At 42.4% G+C, this 22,715-nt stretch overlaps 1 protein-coding gene across 2 annotated transcripts in view; it reads right to left on the bottom strand.

The window, feature by feature from the left end:
- KLHL18 (kelch like family member 18) overlaps positions 1-22,715 on the bottom strand; it is a 39,648-nt gene that overhangs the window by 14,230 nt on the left and 2,703 nt on the right. For both annotated transcript variants that reach the window (XM_016202721.2, XM_087824794.1), the window contains exons 2-3: positions 3,710-3,840; positions 1,126-1,266 (exon numbers count right to left, since the gene is read on the bottom strand). In XM_016202721.2, the coding sequence (XP_016058207.2) occupies positions 1,126-1,266; positions 3,710-3,840 (272 nt within the window). The remainder of the gene's footprint in view (positions 1-1,125; positions 1,267-3,709; positions 3,841-22,715) is intronic.

Here is a 22,715-nt window from a genome sequence, read left to right on the forward strand (position 1 = left end):
CGTGCATCCCTCCAGCCTGCCCCAGAAGGCATCCCAGGGCAGGGTCATGCCAGGCTCTGGGACTATGAGCGCTCCATCTGCAAAACCCGGAAGAGGACCACTTATCTCACAATGAAACCACTCACTCCACACCCAGGAGAGGACCCCCCTGTATGTTGGGCATCATTAACACGGTTATTAGGACTAGCTGCACACACAGCAGTGCTCAGTGACGTCCATGAGCACCACACGGGCAGGATGTGGAGAGCAGGCAGTGTGCACAGAGCTGCTAAGTGAATTGGATTGCTGGAGCGGGAGAGGGAGAGGACAGCTCTGAGAGGAGATGAGGCTCAGGAGGGCAGGAATGCTGGTCTTCAGGCCAGAGACCTGGTGGTCAGATTACTTAGGTGGAGACCAGGCCTTGGAGAGCACCACAGACATAGTGCTCGCTGTTCTGGTTTCTCCCTGCATGTGTGGAGCCCAGCACTAGTCCTCATGTCCAAGCCTCTAGTGGTTAAAAGGTGGCTTTTACTTTAGGACTAAGAGCTCTGCCTGTCTCTAGAGGGGGAGGAAAAGCCTTATCTGCTCAGTCATCTAAAGGTCACGTTAAGTGCTGGACACAGGTAGAGGTAAATCCGTGGTCGTTACCCTAAAAGAGCATACAATGACTGCTCCCAGGGGGCTTGAGGGGACAGAGAGTCCCAGGAGGTAAAATCTGGGTGGACTCTTAAACAGTTAAAGGAAAACAAAGATCAAGAAATAGCAGGAGGGGAAAGAATCTAAACAAAGAAGGAGATGTCTGTGGAACAGTTAGGAAGCACCGAATCAATCAGTTCAGTGGGAACAGTCAGCTAAATAAGCAGCTAGTCAGATTGGAGAGAGAGGACCAGAAGAAGAGGTACAAGTCAGGCCAAGGGAGAGTGCAGTCAGGGGTTCATAAATCATGTTCCTCAAAGGTTCAACCCAAGGGACTGGGCACTGCCTGATACTGGTTTCAGGAAAGGTCATTTCTGCAGAGTACCTTCCCAGCTCATTCCCTTCATAACACTAAGTGCCCCAATGACTCAGAAAATTGGCAGGGGTTCCAGAAATGAAATGGCCATGCTCCTCACCACAGGCCAGGCCCACCACACCACATCACCTCACCGTTCTCGGAGGAATGTGCAGCAGGCATCTTTGATGCTCTGCAGCTGCAGGAAGCTCGCCCCCATCAGTAGTGACTGGACATTTTGCTGGTCAATGGCAAGGTGGCCGTTGTAGGCAAAGTTGATGAGAGCCTCCAGGGCACTACAGGAAAGAGAAAGGAGCTCTTTAGAGATGGGTTTGGCCCACAGGAGACTCAGGCCCTAAGTGAGCTGACATTCCTACCTGGGGAATGGATGGGCCCCACTCTAAAATCCATTTCATCCGTGCCCTTTGAGAACCTATCTGAATGGAATAATTACTTCACCACAGCCAGACTCATTCTACTTCTTGTCTTTATTGCCCAAATAATTTTGTAACAGAAAATTCTAAAAAGAAAGCAATTACTCACAATATCACTAATGAACAAGTCAATGGTGGTCATTTTTTTAGGTTCATTTTCAGTCCCTATTTGCCTCCATGCATAAACTGTATAAATATAAATAATAGTTATGAGGCCCTTTACCATGATGCTACACTGCCTTCATGTTTATTGTTTTTAGTGGCTGCTATACAGTATTTCAGCATGTGCTCATTTCCTTTACTGCTAAGCATAATAGCTAGTACCATCTTACTGCCATTATAAATAATGGTTTTGGATTATTATTTCTTTGTGATAAATTTCCAGAATGAGATTTCCAATATTTTTTTCTCCCAATTCATACTGACAGTGAAATCCAAACTCCGTCTATAGGGCTGTATGTGGTCTGGCTCCTCTCCATCTCTGACCGTATCAACTTCCACTTTGTCACCCTCTCACTCTATCCCAACATGCTGAACACACTCTCACCTCAGGGCCTTTGCACTGGCTGCTCCCTTTGGTTGGAGGGCTCTCCCCCAGATGGCTTACTCCCTCATTTCAATTAAGGTCTTGGCTCAAACGTCACCTCATCACAGAGGCCTTCCCTGGTCACCCTGAAATAGCACAGACCCCACCACCACCACCATCATTCACTAGCCTTTACTCTGCTTTACTTTTCTGACATCACTTTCACTTCCCAGCCATATCATGTGTGAATCTGTTTATTGCCATATCCCCACTACTAGAAGTTGGCACAACAGGGGTGGTTTCTGCTTTATACCTCAGTGCCAGCCTCAGCACACATCACAGGTACTCGGTCTACCTCTGTTAAAGGAAGCACCTAGACTGTGCATGGTGATCAGCTCGGCCTTCACACACAGACCTCAGAGAAGAGTGTACATTGACTGCCCCTGAGACCCACTTCTGTGCCTTTCGTTATAACTACCTGGCCTGAGATGTCTGCCTTGCAGTGGGTAATATAAATCCTCTCCGGGTACTGGGGCAGATCACCTTCAATCATCCCGAGGGGACCACAGTTTCCTAGCTCCTTTCTCCTGAGTTTCCACCATTGTGAGATTAGGCAACAAACAACAGGTTACCAGCTAGTGTTTTAGAGTCACTGGTTTGTTTCTTGTCTCTAGCCCCATGAGAATGTCATTGCCCTGTGTCACCTTGCATGTCATGTTTGCTGTTGCATTTCCAGACCCCAGAACAACGCCAGGCACACAGTAGGTGTGCAGGGGGCCCCTGAAAACAGCCTAGGTTATAAACATACAGCCTCAGTTCATGGATTTGCAGCAAAATCCTTTAAGTGACATAAACATGCCTTTTTCCACTCAAGGCCCCCAAAGGCATATGATGGAATATGTTTATATAAAGTCTTTAGACAAAAATCAGAAAGGTATTTCCATGAAGAGTGTCTAGTACTAAGCAACTCTAGGTGTAAGGACAACTTCAAATAAGTGCCTAACTGATGTGGTTTCAGGGGTTAGGTACTGCCACCTGTTCCTAAAATTACCCCAGGGAAGAATTCCTCAACCTTGGCACTGTCGACATTGGAGGCCAATACTATTCTTTGTTATGGAGGGCTGTCCTGGAGAAAGATGTTTAGACGGGATAATCTTTAAGCCTGACCTCCTTGGGCTTCAATATTCTTATCCATCAGACAACCACAATTTCTGCCACCTTCTAGACCTGTGTTGCCCTATATAGTAGCATTTAGCAACATGTAGGTATTTAAAAGTACATTTAAATTAATTGAAGTTAAGTACAATTTAGAATTCAGTTCCTCAGTCCCACTAGTCACATTTCAAGTGCTTATAGCTACATGTGACTAGCGGCTACCATTCTAGAGAGTACAAATAGAACATTTCCATCACTGTGGAAAGTCTTAATGGACAACACTGATCTAGACTGAAGACAAGACTCTTATTTGAAAAAGATTTTACCAGCTAAAATGGCTAGCACAGAAAAGTGCAGAGGATTATATACTACTACCTTTGTACCTGTCCTAGGTAAAAAACATATCTTGGACTCTAGTTCCTATTAAATGTATACTCTAATAGAGTAAAAACACAAAAACTCCCCTCATTTTACCCTGTCTCAGGCCACCAGCTGATAATCACTATGTGCATGGAGCTGTGCTATAGATAGTGTGTCCTTTTGCAGGCCCCCAAGTGGCACCAGGCACCAGGCAGAAACTGCGCCTGGGAGCAGCCTGTGAAACCTAATGGCAGAGTTTAGTACCTTGGGTCCATTCCTTGCATTACAATCTCATCCTGCTTGCACTCCATCATGTCATTTGTAAACATCGCGTGGAAGTACGGGATGGAGGCTGCTAAGACGATCCGGTGAGCACTGAATTTGTGGTCCCCAATCTGTGGGCAAAGTAAAATACAAAGAGAGATACTGAGGAACACAAGCACAAAGGCCCAACCTGTCCCTTCCACAGCGCAACCCATCCCCTGCTGGAATGGCACCAAAGGCATCCTACTGCATGACAGCCAAGGCTTATCCTGAAGACCCTTGGGTATTTTCAACTCAGTGTACTCAGTTACAGAAGAATGTAAACAACACATTTTAAAATGGTTAAAAAATGTAAGCCTGAATGCTTCGAGTGGTAGTTTTACTTATATGGCAGTTTTCACTGCACCCTCCCCCCCCCCCGACTCCCCCACCAACTCCAAGATCTCATTTCTCTAACACTTAATCCTGATCCAGTTTTATTAGAAGGCAGATGAAATAGACAAACTGGCCAAGAACCTTGAAGCCCCTAACAGTAGGTTCCTCAAGAAGAGACAATACATAGTGACAGGAAAGATGAGAAACACGACCAACCTTGAATAGGGGGCGCATGTGGGGAATCAAGGACAGAGCAGGCATGGTGGGCACAAAAGTTGGAGGGTCCTTGGGTACCAAGCAGGCTGTGGCAGACCACAAGGAGCCCAGAGTTTCTCTTAGGAAAATGACTCTGGCAGCAGCCAGCTGGAGGCTGGTGCTGTGGCCTGGCTGATGCTCTGTGTGGTCCACAGGGCTCGGGCCCACAGCTCTCACAGCAAGAGGCAAACTCTAGTCGGTGTGAAAGCCTTACCGACACATGACACATCATTAGCCTAGGGAGTTCTACAAAGTGATTTCCAAGTATCTGCCAAGAGGATATTCCCTTTATGGGCTTTGCATTTACAGCTCCAAGCTGCATAAACATCTCCACTCTTCAGAGAGAACACGTTCCCCCGCCCTTCACCAAGTTTCATAGAAGCGAGACGCCTGAGCATTGCGCTACCTGACGCTGGCCTCCTCTCTGAGGCTCCTTTACTTGAGGATTCTAGCTCAGGTTCTGCCACTATGTTCTCTTTTTCACTGACCTTTAGGTATATTATCTGTGAACTATCCTTTAAGATCACACACACAACCTCCCAAACAACAAAGGATCCTTATCAGATTCTATGGGTACCTCATATAATCCATGTTGCTCCTCTACTACTGGTGTTGGGGACATTAAATGACTGTCTGCTTTGGGGTTTTTTTCCCAATAAAAAATCAAATCACAGTAATACATACAACTGTTTCTTAAAATTGTTCCACACGGCTTATATTGAAAGCCATCAGCTTGGTTCCCTGTTTCTTGCTCCCGGGGCAGCCTCTTTCTTCTGCTGTTTATACCTTCCTAAGTAATCCACCTATAATAGTACTTCTTGAATTTTTACTTTTAGTTATTACTCATGGTAGTCGGTCCCAAATAGCCCCAATGATCCCTGCTTGACCTGTTCTGATCTCTGTCTTTTATGTTAAAGGTTCTCTTTAAATGTCTTGTGATATTTAGTTATCTGCTCACACTTTTAGAAGCTGTCTGAAAACGGGGCGGGGTGGCTGTCTAAGCTGGTCAACTTGGGGACTTCACATACGAGTAGTCAGGCAAGAATCTGCCATTTTTACTGAGGACTTCTAGAAGTAGTCGTACCTTTAGAATGCTCTCCCTGGGGCTAATTTTTATCAGAGGAGGATGGTCCAGTCTCTGGTACGGGAGTGACTGCAGGCAGATATTCTGGAAACCGAGTGAGAGCAAAATGGCCCTACCATTCAGTTTGTTCTTTTTATTTTTAATTTATTTTTTTAAAAATATATCTTTATTGATTTCAGAGAGAGGAAAGGAGAGGGAGAGAGAGAGCTAGAAACATCAATTATGAGAGAGTCACTGATCGGCTGCAGCCCGCAACCCGGGCACGTGCCCTGACCGGGAATCGAACCCTGATCGTCTGGATCCTAGGTCGATGCTTAACCACTGAGCCACACCCGGCTGGGCCCTACCATTCAGTTTAGATCCTTGTCTTAAAGGCTTTACTTTCCGTTTTGCTCCATACTCCATCCCTTCCACACTTCGTGTACCTGTTTCAATATCTAAGGCTAAAACCCGTCTCCTGAGTCGGGGGGAGGGACTGAAGACATCTAATTGCTTTTCACACAGACTTTCAACTAATCTTCCTGTTTTCAGTATTTGGTTTCTTCAGCTCTGGAACTGTTCCAGGGTCCGCATTACAAATCCTCTTTCTTCTTAGCTTCTCCCCCCCCCCGCAGGCACTTTCGGTTCCTCGGCCCACTACATCACACAAGCTTTTTTGCCTTCAACATTCCATTGACACTCATTTGCTGATACCTTTCTCCCCTTACTATCACTCTAATGGGATTAAGGGAGGGAATGGATGTTAAAATGTGTGTTTAATTTGCTGTGTTCAGCTGCTATGCATTCATTTTTCATCTAGAAAGTGGGGAAAAATACAAAAGAACAAGCTGTATGTGCTGTATGAACTGGGTGAGCTGATTTCAAAAAAAGCTCAGCTAAAAAGAAGACAGGCCTAATTTGGGATATGCTGGCCAGATTACATCTGAATTCTGTGTTCAGTTAAGGGGAACAACAAATTTGTCTTTATCTAGAAGAAGGAGACCAAGATGGGAAAGGGAAAGCTATTCATCTTGAGTAATAGCTAAAGGAGAGTCAGTTTGGACAAGATAACTTAGGGGGGACACAACCGTTGTCGCAGTCTCATATCTTAGAAGGCCTATCACACAATGAGGGCAGACCTAGAAGTTACGGGGAAGCAGATTTTAGTTTAAAGAATAAGAGTGTTTAAAAGGGTCCTTCACTGGTTCTAAACTACTAAGGGACCTTCCAATTCTACAATCCTGAGCTCCCACACTTTTGTGAAAAGCTTTAAAAACACCAAATACTCTCATTTGTAATCTGTTTTTAAAATATCACTTAACAAAAATGAGATGATCATTTATTGAGTTCCTTTTGCTAAGTACCCATTATACATATTTTCTTATTTTTGTCCTCTGCATTAAGTAGCTACTGTGAATTCTGTTTTATAGATGAGTAAACCAAGATTTGTAAGTTAGGAAACTTGCCCAAAAGTTAAATAGCTGTTATGTAAAAAAAAAAACAAAAAAACAGAAATTATACTTGAGTTGTTTACTGGGAGAGTTTAAGAGGAACTCAGTAATAATTCCCCTCCTCCCACCTCAAATTCTCAGCCAACTGAGAAACTTTTAAAATAAAAAAACGCCTGACCGGTGTGGCTCAGTGGTTGTACGTCGACCTATGAAACAGGAGATCTCCGTGCGATTCAAGGTCAGAGCACAGGCCCAGGTTTCAGGCTCGATCCACAGTGGGGGGCGTGCAGGAAGCAGCTGATCAATTACTCTCTCTCATCATTCATGTTTCTATCTTTCTCTCCCTCTCCTTTGCTCTCTTTGAAATCAATAAAAACATATTTAAAAAATAAATAAAATAAAATAAATTAAAAACCTACACACATGATAAAATTATAGAAAATTAAAATACACAAGAGAATAAAAACAAAACTGGGGAAATCTGAATAAGAGTGGTAGACTATATCAATGTGACAGCATACCATAGTTCTGCAACATATTAACACTGGGGAAGCTAGGCAAAGGGAACAGGGGACCTCACTGTTATGATTTCTTATAACTGCCTGGGAATCTACAGTTATCTCAAAATAAAAAGTTAATTTTTAAAAAGGTACAAAGCAAATGGGAAATCAAAATATTATTTTATTACTTATGTATCTAATATTATAAACTATGGCTTATATAGGACAAATATGTTCCTTATTTTAACATCTTGAATTACATAGGTCCCTAAGATATGAATAACTGAAATCCTCACAAGTTCAGTCTGATTAATAGCACCCCCAGGCCAGAGGTGAAAATGCAAGAGTTTTAGGGTCAGCTCTATTACAGACAGATATAAGCAAGCTGCCCAATTCTACCACGCTTCAGGTTTCCAGGTTGGAATACAGGATTTTACTTATGGGGGCAGGGCAAGGAATATAGTAATAAATAAGTAAATGTTCTTGAGAGAAGCACTATAAATACTGGTAAACATTATTGTAATAAATCTATTAGACAATATTAGAAAGTACAGCACAGCATTAAAGGTCAAAATACGTGCCAATCTCTTCATCTGTGCTCACCCCAAGAGGAGACACAGAACAAGCTACACGGCATATACAAACTGAGCGAGCTTCCAGGCCAGCTGTTCCCTTTTGTATGACACAGGCAAATCTCTTCCTCTTCACCCCAAGCCTCAGTTTTTTCATTTGTAAATAAGGGACTTGAACTGGATGTGGTTTCTCAACAGGTAGCAGTGTGTTAATAACAGCCTAACACAAATTCAGTAGAGCTTTTCCCTTTGATCATGATGACATCTACATACATTTGAAAAGTAACTGTACACACATGTAAAGCATATCATTTATCTGGCCCACATGTGGATTTGGGGGCCCCTTGCAATAACTATGCGGAACCCCTGTGGCATGCAAACCCCTGCACCACAAGTTCTCTGAGGTCCCCCCACGTTAGTAGAGTCTAAGGCTGTAACTAAGCAAAAGGAACCAGCAATCCTGGGGCCCTTATCATCTACCTAAGTTTTGACATGCCCCCCCCCCCCATTCTTCCTTGGAAAGACTGGGAAACTTTCCATTCTTAGCCTTGCCCTGGTGTTATCTTTGGATCAACAGGGATAGTGTAGCATGACACCACAAATTCTGTTCCCTATCACAGGCAAGTGTGGCTCAAGATTCAACCAGCTGCTTATTCAAGCAGGAAAAGCAGCAGGGCAAAATCTAAGCTGGGAGTAATCTGAGACAGGTGTTCCCAAAGAAAGCAAAAGATGACCAGAATAGATTTCTTTTTGATGGAAAGCATTTAGATACTATTGCTCCTGCCTTCAAGGAGCTCACAATGGACATAAATAAAACAGTAAGTGAACAGTTAAGTGCCCAGCCTGTGCAGACATATTACCCTTGGGATCAGTGGGGATTAAGACTAAGCTTTTAGGCAGTCACAGGAGATGCTGAAACTGCATAGTAAGTAGTAACCCATAATTTTACTGAGCACAAACTGGCAGCATAAAGGCTATGAAACTGGTGTGTAAGAACGCGTCTATAATGGAGATGTAGCAGGGATGAATTAATCTCTAAAATTCCTTTAGATTAAAAAGTCAATAATTATAAATTTTTTAAGAGATCACATATCATGGTAGTAAGAACAGGTACTGTGGAGCTAAATTACCTGGGTTCAAACCTAGGTTCTGCCATTTACTAGCTGTGACCCTGGGCTAGTCACTTAACCTCTGTGCGTTAAATTAGGTAAACAGTACCTCCCTCATGGGGTTATTCTGAGAATGAAATTAGCTAACATCTGTAAGGCATTTAACACAGTGCATGACACATATTAAGTGCTATATAACTGCTTGTTAAAGAAAATGTCCTCAAATTTAGAACTAATTTATAGAAGTTATTTTTAAGACCTTTAGAAAAGGGGTCAGCAAACTATGGTCTATGGGCCAAAATATGGACTGCCTCTTGTTTTTGTGCAACCCATGAGCTAAGTGTAGTTTTTACATTTTTATATGGTTGCCAAAAAAATCAAAAGAAAACTTCTATTTTACGGCATGTGAAAGTTATGTGAAATCCAAACTTCAGTGTCTACATATAAAGTTTTATTGGAACACAGACATGTCCATACAATCGCAAACTTGAGTAGCTGGAATAGTGACCAATAACGAGCAAAGACAAAAATATCTGCCCTGGCCGGTATGGCTCAGGTGGTTGAGCATTATCCCCTGCACCAAAAGGTCGCCGGTTCCATTCCTGGTCAGGGCAAATACCCAGGTTGCAGGTTTGGAAAAAAAAAAAAAGACAGAAATATTTACTATCTGCCCCTTAATAGGAAAAATTTGTTGACCTCTACTCTACAGTTAGAGGGAACAAATATTATGAAGAGTGGCATAAACATTCTCTAGAAAGGAAAAGATACTGATCACTTATCTAAGACCCCCTACCCTGCCTCAGCCCACATCATACCTGATTTTCTGCTGATATTCACAGACTCCCCCTGCTGAATTGTCTGCCCTTGTGGAATTCAACACTGAGATAAACACTGTGGTTTACAAAATGTTTGGTCCTTTTAAAAAGGAAATGAGCTAAGCCTGCAATAGAGGCATTCATCTTGGAGCCATTAATGGCGTGTATGGGCCTGCCATCACTAAACGTGCCTTTTATTTTAAACTTCAGTTTCTTAATCATAGTTACACAATTATTCTCTTTCTCCATTCCTCCCCCCTGCCCCTGGAGTTTAAATGCTAATTAGCCTCAGCAAATAATGCAGCCTTGTCCATCAGAAATGTGGAAGGTGGGTTGCAGGGTGATGCCTTGAAGCATCAACCTTCCTACCCCAGATACCAACCAATCCTCCACCTTACTCAGCAACCACCAAGCACAAGGCCAACCCAGCCCAGTTCTCCACTCCCAACCAAAATCTGATTCAGATGTCAGATGAGTAAAGCTATTCCATGTTTGAGATATGAAGCCTCAGTCTCAGGGACTGTACTTTTCTGTTTTCACTTATTCCAGTGGACCTGAAACTCCTTGAGGGTAATAACATCTTGTATATCCCTTAAATAGCTCAGTAAATATTCATTGAAATCAAAATACCAACTCTATCTTCAATAGCATCCCAGAAAATCAACAATTTCCTGTGAAATAAATTAACCCCATAGGAAAAAATGGCAGTTTCACTAAAGGTTATAGTTAAAATGGACTGTAGGTTCTCTTGGCTACATCTAGAAAAGAAAAATATAAATTTAGAAAAAATAATCAGAAACTAAGCAGGAGGCATTGTGATTTTCTACTTATTTCCTTCAAAATTTTCTTACATATATAAATAGGTACAGCAGATCTTCAGATAACCATATTTGAGGGCTATTACAATAACCTATTATTATTTACTAGGTCTATATCTCTATATAGCTGTATAATATAGATATAACTATTAACTATATGTTAATGTTATAATATATTAACTATCAACTATGTATAATATTATAATGATGATCTTATTAATAAACTATTTTAGGTTACCTGAAGGTAACAGAAAACACTTGTGGCTTCAACACATGCCACTAAAAACCTTCCAGCCCTGGCTGGCCAGTGTGGCTAAGTTGGCTGGGTGTCGTTCTGTGCACAGAAAGGTTGCTGGCTGATTCCCAGTCAGGGCACATGCCTGGGTTTTAGGCTCGATTCCCGGTACGAGGTGTGCAAGAGGCAGGCGATCGATGTTCTGTTCTCACATGGATATTTCTCTTTCTCCCTCTCCCTTCCTCTCTCTCTAAAAAGCAGTTTTTAAAAAAACACAACCTTCTAAAATATATGACTAGCTATAGACTCTATCTCATGTCAGCTCTGTCCAGTGCTCCTGATCTTCTTCTGGGAACTTCTCCAATCTTCACTCCAACCACACTATGCAACACATGACCCAAGCCCTACCAATTAGACCCTTCCTCAGGATTTTTCACATGATAAAGAAAGAAGAGGGGCAATCCCTTCAGGGAAGCAAGGGGCCATCAGATGCTCCATCACCCTCCATGTGTGAGAAACCAGTCTGCAGTGGGTGCTGACCACGGAGGGAAAGAACCTTGGCAGTATTTCCATTCCTCAAGCCCATCAGCAACCCTGTCTTTTCTCCAGTCTGATTACATGAGCTAATAAATGGTTGGTCTTACTGAGGCTAGTTCTGCCATTATGAGCCAGGTGTCTGAGCCCTGCTGTCCAGACAAAGCCCTGGGAGAATTCAGAAAAGGAGAATCTTTTTTCCTGGACTTAATCAATGGGCTAAAACTAAAGGTGGCTTCATTCAGCTCTGACTGGGCTCTTGTGGTGCCTCAAGGCCCCCATTCTACTAACCAGTCAGGAGTTAAAGGCCCCATGTGTAAAAACACCTTGGTGCAGGCACCCAATACAGGTATCAAAAGCATACAGCAAGCACTGTGTTTTATTGACTGGGAAGGCTGAGGTGCACACAGAAATAGTCAACAAAAATCTTCTGCATTGATGACTCATTTGTTAAATTCCTAAGAGTTTACTTTCTTGGAAATGCCATCATTACTCTGGATAGAGATAACCAAACCCACCATCTGAATTCCCATCATAACTCTGAGGTATGTGACCTGCCTGACGTTAGAAAAATAGGAACAGGGGCCATTTAGTTCCTCCTCTGCAAGTGTAGACAGTAGATTTTGAAGAAATGTTGCTCCTTCCCCACAACTCCACCTTCCTTTTCTCCCACTGTAATGATACCCTGATCATTTTATTTTTTTAATCCTCGCCCGAGGATATGTTTATACTGATTTTTAGAGAGAAAGGAAGGGAGAGAGAAACACTGATGTGAGAGAAACATCAATCAGTTGTCTCCTTTACTCACCCTGACGGGGGATTGAACCCAAAACCTAGGTATGTGCCCTGACCAGGAATCGAACCACAACCTTTTGGTGCACAGGACAATGTTCCAACCAACTCAGCCACTCAGCCAGGGTGATACCCTGATCATTTTAATAGCCCTGTAATTAATAAGGAAATTAAATTTGTTATTTTAAAACTCCCAAAAAGGAGAACTCCAGGCTCCTTAGAAATTCCATTGAATATTTTTAAAATATTAACAATTCTAAACAATCTCTTCCAAAAAATAGAAAAGGAGGGAACAAGTAGTTCATTTTAAGAAGCCAGTATTAGCTTAATACCAAAACTAGACAAAGGCAGCGCAAAGAAAACAACAGACCAATACTTCTCATGAATATAAATGCAGAAATCCTTAACAAAATATCAGCAAATAAAATTCAGTGACATATAAAAAATTATATATCGCGACCAAGTAGAGTTTATTCTGGAGATCCAAGACAAGTTCAATATTTAAAAATCAATCAATGTAATCTACCATATTAACGGGCTAAATAAAGAAAAGACACACAATCTTCTCAACTGATATAAGAAAAGCATTTGACAAAATTCAACAATGATTCATCATAAATATTCTCAAAACACTAGGAACAGAGAGAAATTTCCTCAACTTGATAAAGAACATCTACAAAAATCTTTAGCTAGCATCAGACTTATTGGTAAAAGATTGAATGCTCTCCCATAAGATGCAGAAAAAGGCAAGGATGTCCACTCTCACCAGTGCTATTCAACAGGCCCTGGAATTTGTAGCCAGTGCAGTAAGGCGACAAAATGAAATAAAAAGAACAAAGATCAGAAACTAGAAATAAAACCATCCCTGTTTACCAATGACATGAAAGTTTATGTAGAAAATCCAAAGCAATCTATAAAAAAACAAACAAGTAAAGAAATAAAACAACCTACCTAGAACTAGTGAGTTCAGCCATGTCACAGAATACAAGGTCACAGGACACAAGACCAACATACAAAAGTCAACTGTATTTCCACATACTAGCAATTAACATGTGGAAGCCAGATTTAATAATTTACATATATAATCACTCACAAAAATGAAATACTTAGGCGTAAATCTAACAAACTAATGTACAGGACTTGTGAGCTACAAAATGCTGATGAAAGGAATAAAAGATCTAAACAAAAGGAATGATATTCTGAGTTCAAGGGTTACAACACTCAACACAATAAAGATGTCAGTACTTGCCAAATTAATGTAAAGATTTGATGCAATTCCTATCAAAATCCCAGTAAGACTATTTTGGTAGATAGACAAGATTATTGTAAAATTTACATGCAAAGGCAAAGGAACTAAAATAGCCAAAATCTTGAACAAGAAGAATAAAGGGCAAATGGCCGATAAGCACATAAAAAGATTTTTAGACACCAGTCAGCAGGGAAATGCAAATCAAAACCACAATAAGAAACCACTTTACACCCACGAGTATAGCTATTTAAAAAAAAAATTCCAAAAAATAACAAGTGTGGGCAAAGATGTGGCAAAATAGGAACCCTGTGCACTGCTGGTAGTAGTGCTAAATGGTACAGCCACTTTGGAAAACAGTTTGGCAGTTTTTTGCAAAACAAAACCTATTCTTACCATATGATCTAGCAATCACGCTCCTTGGGATTCTCCCAAAGGATTTAAAAACCTATGTCCAACAAAAACCTACCCATGAATGTTTACAGCAGCTGTAGTCACAATTGCCAAAACTTGGAGAAGCAACCAAGATGTCCTTCAGTAGGCGAATGGATAAACTGTGGTCCATCCAGACAAGGGAATATTATTCAGCACTAAAAAGAAATGAGCTATCAAGCCATGAAAAGACGTGGAGGAACCTTAAATGCATGATACCAAGTGAACGAAACCAATCTGAAAAGGCTACATACTGTATGATTCCAGATACACGGTATTCTGGAAAAGGCAGAACTATGGAGACGGTAAAAGGATCAGTGATTGTCAGGGGTTAGGGGGAGAGGAGATAAAGAGGTGAAGCTCAGATTCCTTTTCTTTAGGGTGGAACTACTCTGTAGGATGCTGTAATGGCAGATACATGTCATTATATATTTGTCAAAAGTCATATAACCTACAATAACAGGAGTAACCCTAATGTAAACTACGGACTTTGGGTAACAAAAATGTGTCAATGTAGGTTCAACGACTGTAACAAATGTACCACTGTGGTGCAGGATATTAATAGCAGGGATATTGAATGCCACAGGTATATGGGAGCTCTGTATCTTCTGCTCAGTTTTGCAGTGAAGCCAAGACTACTCTAAAAAATAAAGCCTATTTTTTGAGAAAGGAATGAAATTCTAATACATACTACAACATGGATGAACCTTGACAACATTACACTAAGTGAAACAAACCAGACATAAAAGGACAATATTGTATGATTCCACTTACAGGAGGGGTCTAGAATAGGCAAAATCATAGGGGCAGAAAACAGAATAGAGACAACCAGGGGCTGGGGAAGGGGCAATGAGGAATTACTGCTTAATGGCTGTGGTGTCCTGTTTCGGGTGACAAAGTGTTTTGTTAATAGGCAGACATGATAGTTACAGAACACTGCAAATGCATTTTTAAATTTTTTTAATCCTCACCTGAGGATATTTTTTCCATTGCTTTCCAGAGAGAGTGTAAGGGAGAGAGAGAGAGAGACATTGATGTGAGAGAGACACATCGATTGGTTACCTCCTGTATGCACTCTTACTAGGGCCGGGGATTAAGCCTAAAATCAAGGTACGTGCCCTTGGCCAGAATCAAACCCGGGACCCTTTGGTCCGCAGGCTGATGTTCTAACTAAGCCAAACCGGCTAGGGCCATTGTAAATGCATTAAATGACACCATAAAAAAATTGATAAATTATATCACAATTTTTTGCTCTGTGAAAGACCCATAAAACCTACAGAATGGGAAAAATATTTGCAAACCTGCAATATAAATAGATAAGTTTTATTTGCCAATTAAACAAGGACCTAGTTTCTCTGGGCCTCAACTTTATCTGCTATAAAATGGGAAGACTTAGACTGAACTTAGAAAAGTCTTTTTTTTTTTTCTTCCCAAAATTAAATGATACAAAAAGAAAGGAAAGGATCTTATTCATTATTAGAGGAGTCAGTAGGATCTCACTAAGGGCTCAGGTCTTGGGGGTCTCCTGTCCTTCCTCTGCAGGAATCCAAGGAAAGGGATCAGGAAAAAGTGTTTTCTGTATGGTAGAAACAGGCTTCCCCACATCTGAATAAGCAGGAGATTCCCAGTTTCATCCAAATGGCAGAGTAGGCTAGTGTAGAAATCCTCCCAATGCACACTCAGAGCTGTGATGAAATCATAAAAGTATTACAAATAATACTCTTTAATAACAGGACTTAATACTATTTAATAATATATTTTGACACATTTGTCAAGTAAGAGTCCTGAACAAAAAAATATATATATATAAAGAACTCTAAAAATTCGACAGTAAAAAAACAAACAAAAGCAATCCAATGAGAAACATGGGCAAAAGACATGAAGAAGCATTTCATCAAAAAGGATACACAAAAAGGATATACATGAAAAGATGTTCAACAACATTGCCCATTAAGAAGTGCAAATTAAAATCACAATGAGATATCACTACACATTACACAAAATGGCCACAATTAAAAAATAGTGATAATACCAAATGCTGGTGAAGTTGCAGAAGAACTAGGTCACTCACTGTATTAATCAAGGTTCTCCAGATAAACAGAACTAGTAGGATATGTGTGTGTGTGTGTGTACAGGAGAGGGCAAAAATCGGTTTATAGTTGTGAGAATGAGAAACATAGCTTATTCTTGTATTATTATTAATCCTCACAAACCCACGGGGTTGGAAAACAGACAGCAAGTATAATAAAACATACTGGGCTCAGTCTGGGGTTCTGATGGCATTTTAAAGCACACTGTCTGAAACCCTCTATTGATGGAGCTTGGGTCTTTCTGACTTAGGGGACCCCACTGTGTAACAGGGCTCTGAAAGGGGGTGAGGGAGGAAGTGGCTGACCATCTAGCACTACAAAAAAAAAAAAAAGGCCTGGGGCTATGATCCAATGCAAACTAAAACATTCAGGCCTGTCCCACCTCTTCTAAATCCTCCCTTGCCTCCCACCCATGCTCAGCAAGGTGGAATGGGAGAGGAGAAAGTTAAGAGGGCAGTGTCCACAAAAACCACTGAACACCTAATTGTACCAACAACATATGATTGCAGATGTTCCTCACCATGAGAGCTGAAGTTCAGTCTGCATCCAACCCACCTCCCCAGTCACACCTTCCAGCTTACTCCTCTGTGTCTTCCTTGCTCAAGAAATATCCTATATGTGGACTTTCATGCCTGGGCCCTGGAGCAGGCTCTCCCAGCCTGGAATGCCTCTTCCCACAGTGTCTGTCTATCAAAGTCCTATACATCCTGCAAGGTACCCATCAGACATCATCTTCTCCATGAAACCACCACAAATCCTCTGATCTGGAAATAACTGCCATTCCTTTGGTATTCCCTTAGGCCTCTGTTAATACCTGTGCAGTTACAGAATTTATCACACTTTGCCTTATCTCATAATGAATTGATAGGTATCTATCTCCCCCACCAATCTTTAAATGCCAAAGATAGGGGCTAACGCCCACTCACAGCAGGGTGCCTCATGCACCTAGCAAAGCACTGGCACAGTTAAATGCACTTCAATAACATGTTGACTGAAGGAGCATCTCAAACATAATGCCAGGGGCCCTTTAGCGTAATTCAGCAAACACTTCTTAGCACCTGACACGTGCCAACAACTGTGCTAGACAGATGCTTTGGAAACTCAACACAGAGGGGGAGGGATACTCAAGCACGTCTATACTCTGTTCAGTGTGGTATGGGGAGGAGGGGGAGTGTTAAGGCAATGATTCTCAAACCTTCCTGTGCACAGGGTGGAAGAGCCACCAGATTCCAGCTCAGTAGGTCTGAGGCGGGACCTGGGAATCTGCATTTCTAACAGGCTCTCAGGCAATGCTGATCCTATTGGTACAATGATAATAAGTAACGAGGGGTGAAGGTACAACAGAAGAGGGAGCGAGTAACTGCACCTGGAGGGATATGAGAAGATGATCTTCAGAGAGATGGGAGTTCACACAACAACCCCCTACGGTGACAGGGCAGGGCAAAATAAAGCAGATGGCACAGGCCTCTGTCTACCAGAAACATACAGGTTGGCAGGGAGACAGAAGTACAGGCTTATGATCACAAGACAGTGCTGAAAAGACACAAAAGCAAAGTGCCTGAAGAGAACAAAGGAAGGAATGTTTGGCCATTTCTCTCCCCTTGAGAAAAATATGAAAGGAGCCTTGAAGCATGGGTAGGATTCTGCTGGCACATGTGGGTGGTTACTCCAAGCCAAAGGAATACTAGAGCGAAGACCCAGAAACGGGAGAACCCGGGTCATGAAGAGACAGCCAGCAGGAGGAGACCACGGGCAACTAGGGGAGAAAGGCAGAGAGGAGGCCAAGTCTGGAGGACCTTGAATATCAAGAACATAGCTAGCGGTCCTAGAAAAGGCAACCAGGAATGGCAGTCAGCACCAATAGGACATCCTCAAGCTTCTCCCTCTTACGTCTCATAGATGGCGGTGACGGATTTCTGTGAGCAGCTTAGAATAATCGTAGATTCAGTTAAATCAGCAGTCCTTCCCTTAATCCTACTGAAAACCAGCCACCACCTGCCATTCCTGCACCCCCGTGCCCCCTGGTTCTCCCTAGATGTCTTGCTGATTTCAAGTCAGGGCCTATGGTATGGACACGGCAGGGAAAGGATGAGCTTTACCCCATGGGCAGGAGCACCTTTGAAAACCACCAAGAGCTGAGTAGCTCTGCTCCCTCTGCTCTCCTTCCTATTCTCCCTGTGATGCAGAACAACAGGAGTTCCTTTACGAAAAAGCCAAAATTGGTCTTTCTTGCTCTGCAAATTAGCATCCTCTCTCCTGAAGGGGAAAAGCAGGGGAAGGTACAGGTGAAACGCTGTGCTCTTTCCATGAACTATGGAAAAAGTATCCTACCTTTCTTAGGCACCACCCCTAACTCCCTGCCCTGATCTGCATTCAAAAATAAATAAGTGAATAAATACTGTCCACCTTCATTCATTCACTCACTCACTCTTTAAACAAGTATACTATACCACGCAAGAAACTATACTGGGCTTGGGGGCCGCTCTCTCCAACCTCAGGTCCTTACACTTTTCTCCTGGGTCACTATTCTCATCACACCAGCAGCTTGCTGCTTCTCCAAAATACCAAGTATGCTCCTGCCTCAGGGCTCTAGACTCTTCCTTCAAATATGCTCATGGATCACTCCCTCACTTCACTCCGATCTACTGAGAGGCTGGCTCTGGTTCCTCTAACAAAAAGAGCACTCTCGGTCCCTTTATCTTGTGTGACATTTAGATTTTAAAAATCGGCACAGGAAAATTAAGCTTATGACTTGAGTGCACCACTTAAATATGCACCTATTAGAAGTCGATTCCTTTTATGCGACCATTTGAAGTGCAGCTACCCGACTGAGCTAATAAAACTTGACTCTTAACAGCTGAGATGGCATGCTACAAAAGTTAAAGAACAGAAAAGATTACTCTTTAGCGTCAAACATTTCTGACCAGTGGGTTTGGATACAGAGACAGATTCTCTTTTCAGTGTTTCAAAGCACTATAAGCAATCTCACTTGCCTACCTGGTAACAACTCTTCTTGAGCTTATTAGCTCTTTTTTACTTTTTTATTGATTTTTAGAGGAGGAAGGGAGAGGGAGAGAGAAAAACATCCACGTGAGATGGAACCATCACGCTCCCTACTGGGGATCAAGCCTGCAACCCAGGCATGTGCCCTCACTGGGAATCACACCAGCAACCTTTCCGTGAAAGGGCTGACGCCCAACCAACTGAGCCACACCAGCCAGGGCTCTTTTTTTTATTGTGGTAAAATATACATAACATAAAATTTACCATTTTAATCTTTTTTTAAAATCCTCACCAAAGGATAAGTTTATTGATATTTTTAGAGAGAGAGGAAGGGAGAGAAGGAGAGGGGAAGGGGGGAGGAGAGACTGAGAGAGGACAGGGAGAGAGACAGAGAGAGAGAGAAACATCAACGTGAGACAGAAACATTGATCGGTTGCCTCCTGTATGAGGCCCAACCAGGGATCAAACCCTGTAACCTAGGTATGGGCCCTGCACAGGAATCGTACTTGCAACCTTTTGGCGTACAGGACAAAGCTCCAACGAACCGAGCCACCTGGCCAGGGCCATTATAACCATGTTTAAGTGTACAGTTCAGTGGCATTGAGCACATTCACACTGTTGTGCAACCATCACCACCATCCATCTCCAGAACCTTTCATCTTCCCAAACTGAAACTCTGTACCCATTAAACACTAATTTCCCCATTCCCAACTCCCCCAGCCCCTAAGCAATGACCAGTCCACTTTCTTTCTGTAAATATGTGACGACTCTAGTTACTTCTTTTAAGTGGAATCATACAATATTTGTCCTTTTGTGACTGGCTTATTTCACTTAGCATAATGTCTTTTAGGTTCTTCCATGTTACAGCATGTATTGGAATCTCCTTCCTCTTTAAGGCTGAATAACATTCCATTGTGTGTATGGAGCAAAGCGAACATTTTGTTTACCCCGTCAGCCACTGATGCACCCTAGGTTGCTTCCACCTTTCGGCTTCTGTGACTAAGGCCCCTGGGAATGCGGGTGCACAAATACCCGTTCCTGAGCTTCTCTTTTGAAGGCATGTTTGTGTTCTGATCAGATATGGAGCACACTATGCCCAGAAATACTGGGCCCTATTTGAAATACTGATCTACTTCGCCTGCCAAAAGCCCAAACTCCGGCCCTTACCTTCATGGCCCTGAACACAGCTGGTCAGGTCCACCGGAGCACAGGAGCCATCACGGTCTCCTCTGGCCTGCCATTCTGCAAACAGCTAAGCATCCTCAGCTTCAACTGAGAAAGGGAGCATGGTATCTTTAGTTAATGCTTTGGAAATAGTCTGCTTCAAGCTCCAACAGAGCTACAAGACTTTAAAGATAAGATGCAAATTTTAACAGTAACTTCTCCTACGTCAGTTATTCAGTCACCAACCAGGATATTCCCATGATCACCTGCAGTGAGCTGGAAAAAAGGGTTCTCCACTTCTGGTTCATCTATACTCTTTAACAAGAGATGCTTCCAATTTCTAGATACTGTGTTGAAACTGAAGAAGTGTATGCTGGGACAATAAAGCAAGGGTAACCTACTCCAAAAGCCTTAAACTTTACAAAGGCCATATCAGTATACAACAGGAGTGAGCCAACTAGAGCCAATGGATCTGGCCCATGCCTGTTTTTGTAAATAAAGTTTTAATAGAACACAGCCATACCCATTCACTTATGTACTGTGTACAGCTGCTTTGGTGCTACACCACCAGAGTTGAGTAATTGCAACTGAAACTGTATGACCCACAAATCCTAAAATATTTACTATCTGGCTCTTTACAGAAAATGCTTGCCAACTCTTGGGTCACACATATTGGTTCATTCTCCCCAACTGGAAACAAGTGGTGATATGATCAGCTGTCTGGGTAGAAAAGGCGTTACTAAACTAACTGTGGGGGAAGCTGGCTGGTAACATACTAAGGAGGCAATGGGAGTGGCAACACTCAACAAATCAAAAGTAGGAAAGTAGATGCCATACTTGTAATTTAGGAGGGGCTCAGAACACACCTTTAGAAAAACAATGTGGTCTCATTTTCCATCAACCAGCCTACAAGGTTAACAGTGGAGTCTCGTACAAAATAATAAAGAAACCACCTACAGTAAGAAACATCTCCAGACACAAGCTTCTTAAATTACCCAGCCAGCCGGCCAAGCTCCAGAAGTCTCAGGGTGAACCCCATGAAGGTTGCTTGGTTGGTGACTGATTTCCAAGATTCCTCCAACTCTCTTCCCACCCATGTGTCAGGCAGCATCAAGCTCTCTCATTCATCTAATTGGTGTCCAAATTCAATAGCATTGCCTACAACATAACTTGAAGAAAGAGAGCAAAACTGACTTTTGGATGCATATGAATTCACATCACAAGAGCACATCCTCTCAAAACGCATGTTCTTCCCCTCAGTTCTAACTGCTCATTAAAAAGAGGCAAGGCTGAAAATAAACACCACTACCTGAAAAGAGCCAGCAGAAAACCCTGGGAGTGAACTGTAATCAGAAGCACAAGTTTTCCAATATGGTGTCATTTCAAAATCAAAGGAATCAAGAATTCAGTATGTCCAGAAGTCTAGCAGAGAAAGCCTCCATCTTTCTTCACTCACGCGACAAAAGAGTGGTGTTGCATCTGGACACATACATCACTGCCCACCGTACTCTGGGATAACACTGCAGATGATGTTTGTTCCCTGATTTGCTTCATGCCATCAACAGGGCAGGTGAGTAATTCTACAGAGGATGTAAAAGCATGGCTTCCACTAACAAACAGCTGTGTTGGAGCTGAGATAATATAGCTTTTTCCTCGGGCAATCCCTTAATATCTCTAAGCCTCAGGGTTTTTGCATCTGTAAAATAAATGGTTTTGATACAAAACCTCCACGACTCCTTTTAATATGATTATTCTAGCTCTATAATTATACCTGTGTTGCTCACTGCATTACACATAACATAAAACTGGCATGCACCAACAAGTCCTCACTTCACTTCCTGATAGCCTTCTCCACCTACTGTTTCATCACAAAATCAGTGTGACAAATTAGGCAAGATTCCAGAATCAAATGTGTGGCTCTTGAAGCCAGTTTTAGCGAAAATTATATATCTGGATTTAGTGGGCCAAAAGGAAATATTCTAATACTTTATTCTAATACTGTGCCTTTCACCCATGAAAAAGACTTTCCTTCTGGAGGCTAAATCCTCAGATCTGGGTTCAAAACCTCAGCAAGGACCTTGAGGAAATGCTGGGAAGACTGATACCAGCAGATCTTTGAGGAGCCATTTATCAATGATGGCAAAACAGAGTGTGTGTGTGGTGGTGGTGGGGGGGGGGCAGTGATGTATATGTCCAGATGCAAGACCACGCCTCCCTCCTAAGCTCTCCTAAGTGTAAGGGTCAGCAAATAGTCTGCAGGTTTCGTGACCAGGTTCTGCTCTCACAAAGAAAGAAAAAGGAAGAAGTGAGGTGAGGGAGAATAGAAATAATGAATTTGGTGGGTCTAGATCTCATGAATGAGAAGTTGTGGAGAACACTCATTGAATCTGGGGAGTCTGCCCAACTTCCTGGACCCAGATGAACCTGACAGATGTGGCCTGAGCACTTGGCTCCAGGTGGCCCCGTGGAAAGATGAACCCAAATGTTGGAAGGAAGAGCTGAGGGTCTCTGTGGATGCAAGCCTTTGTATCCAGACTAAGCCTTATGCTACA

The sequence above is a fragment of the Miniopterus natalensis genome, chromosome 15 (assembly GCF_054644295.1).
Source record: "Miniopterus natalensis isolate mMinNat1 chromosome 15, mMinNat1.hap1, whole genome shotgun sequence".
Taxonomy (NCBI): Eukaryota; Metazoa; Chordata; class Mammalia; order Chiroptera; family Miniopteridae; genus Miniopterus; species Miniopterus natalensis.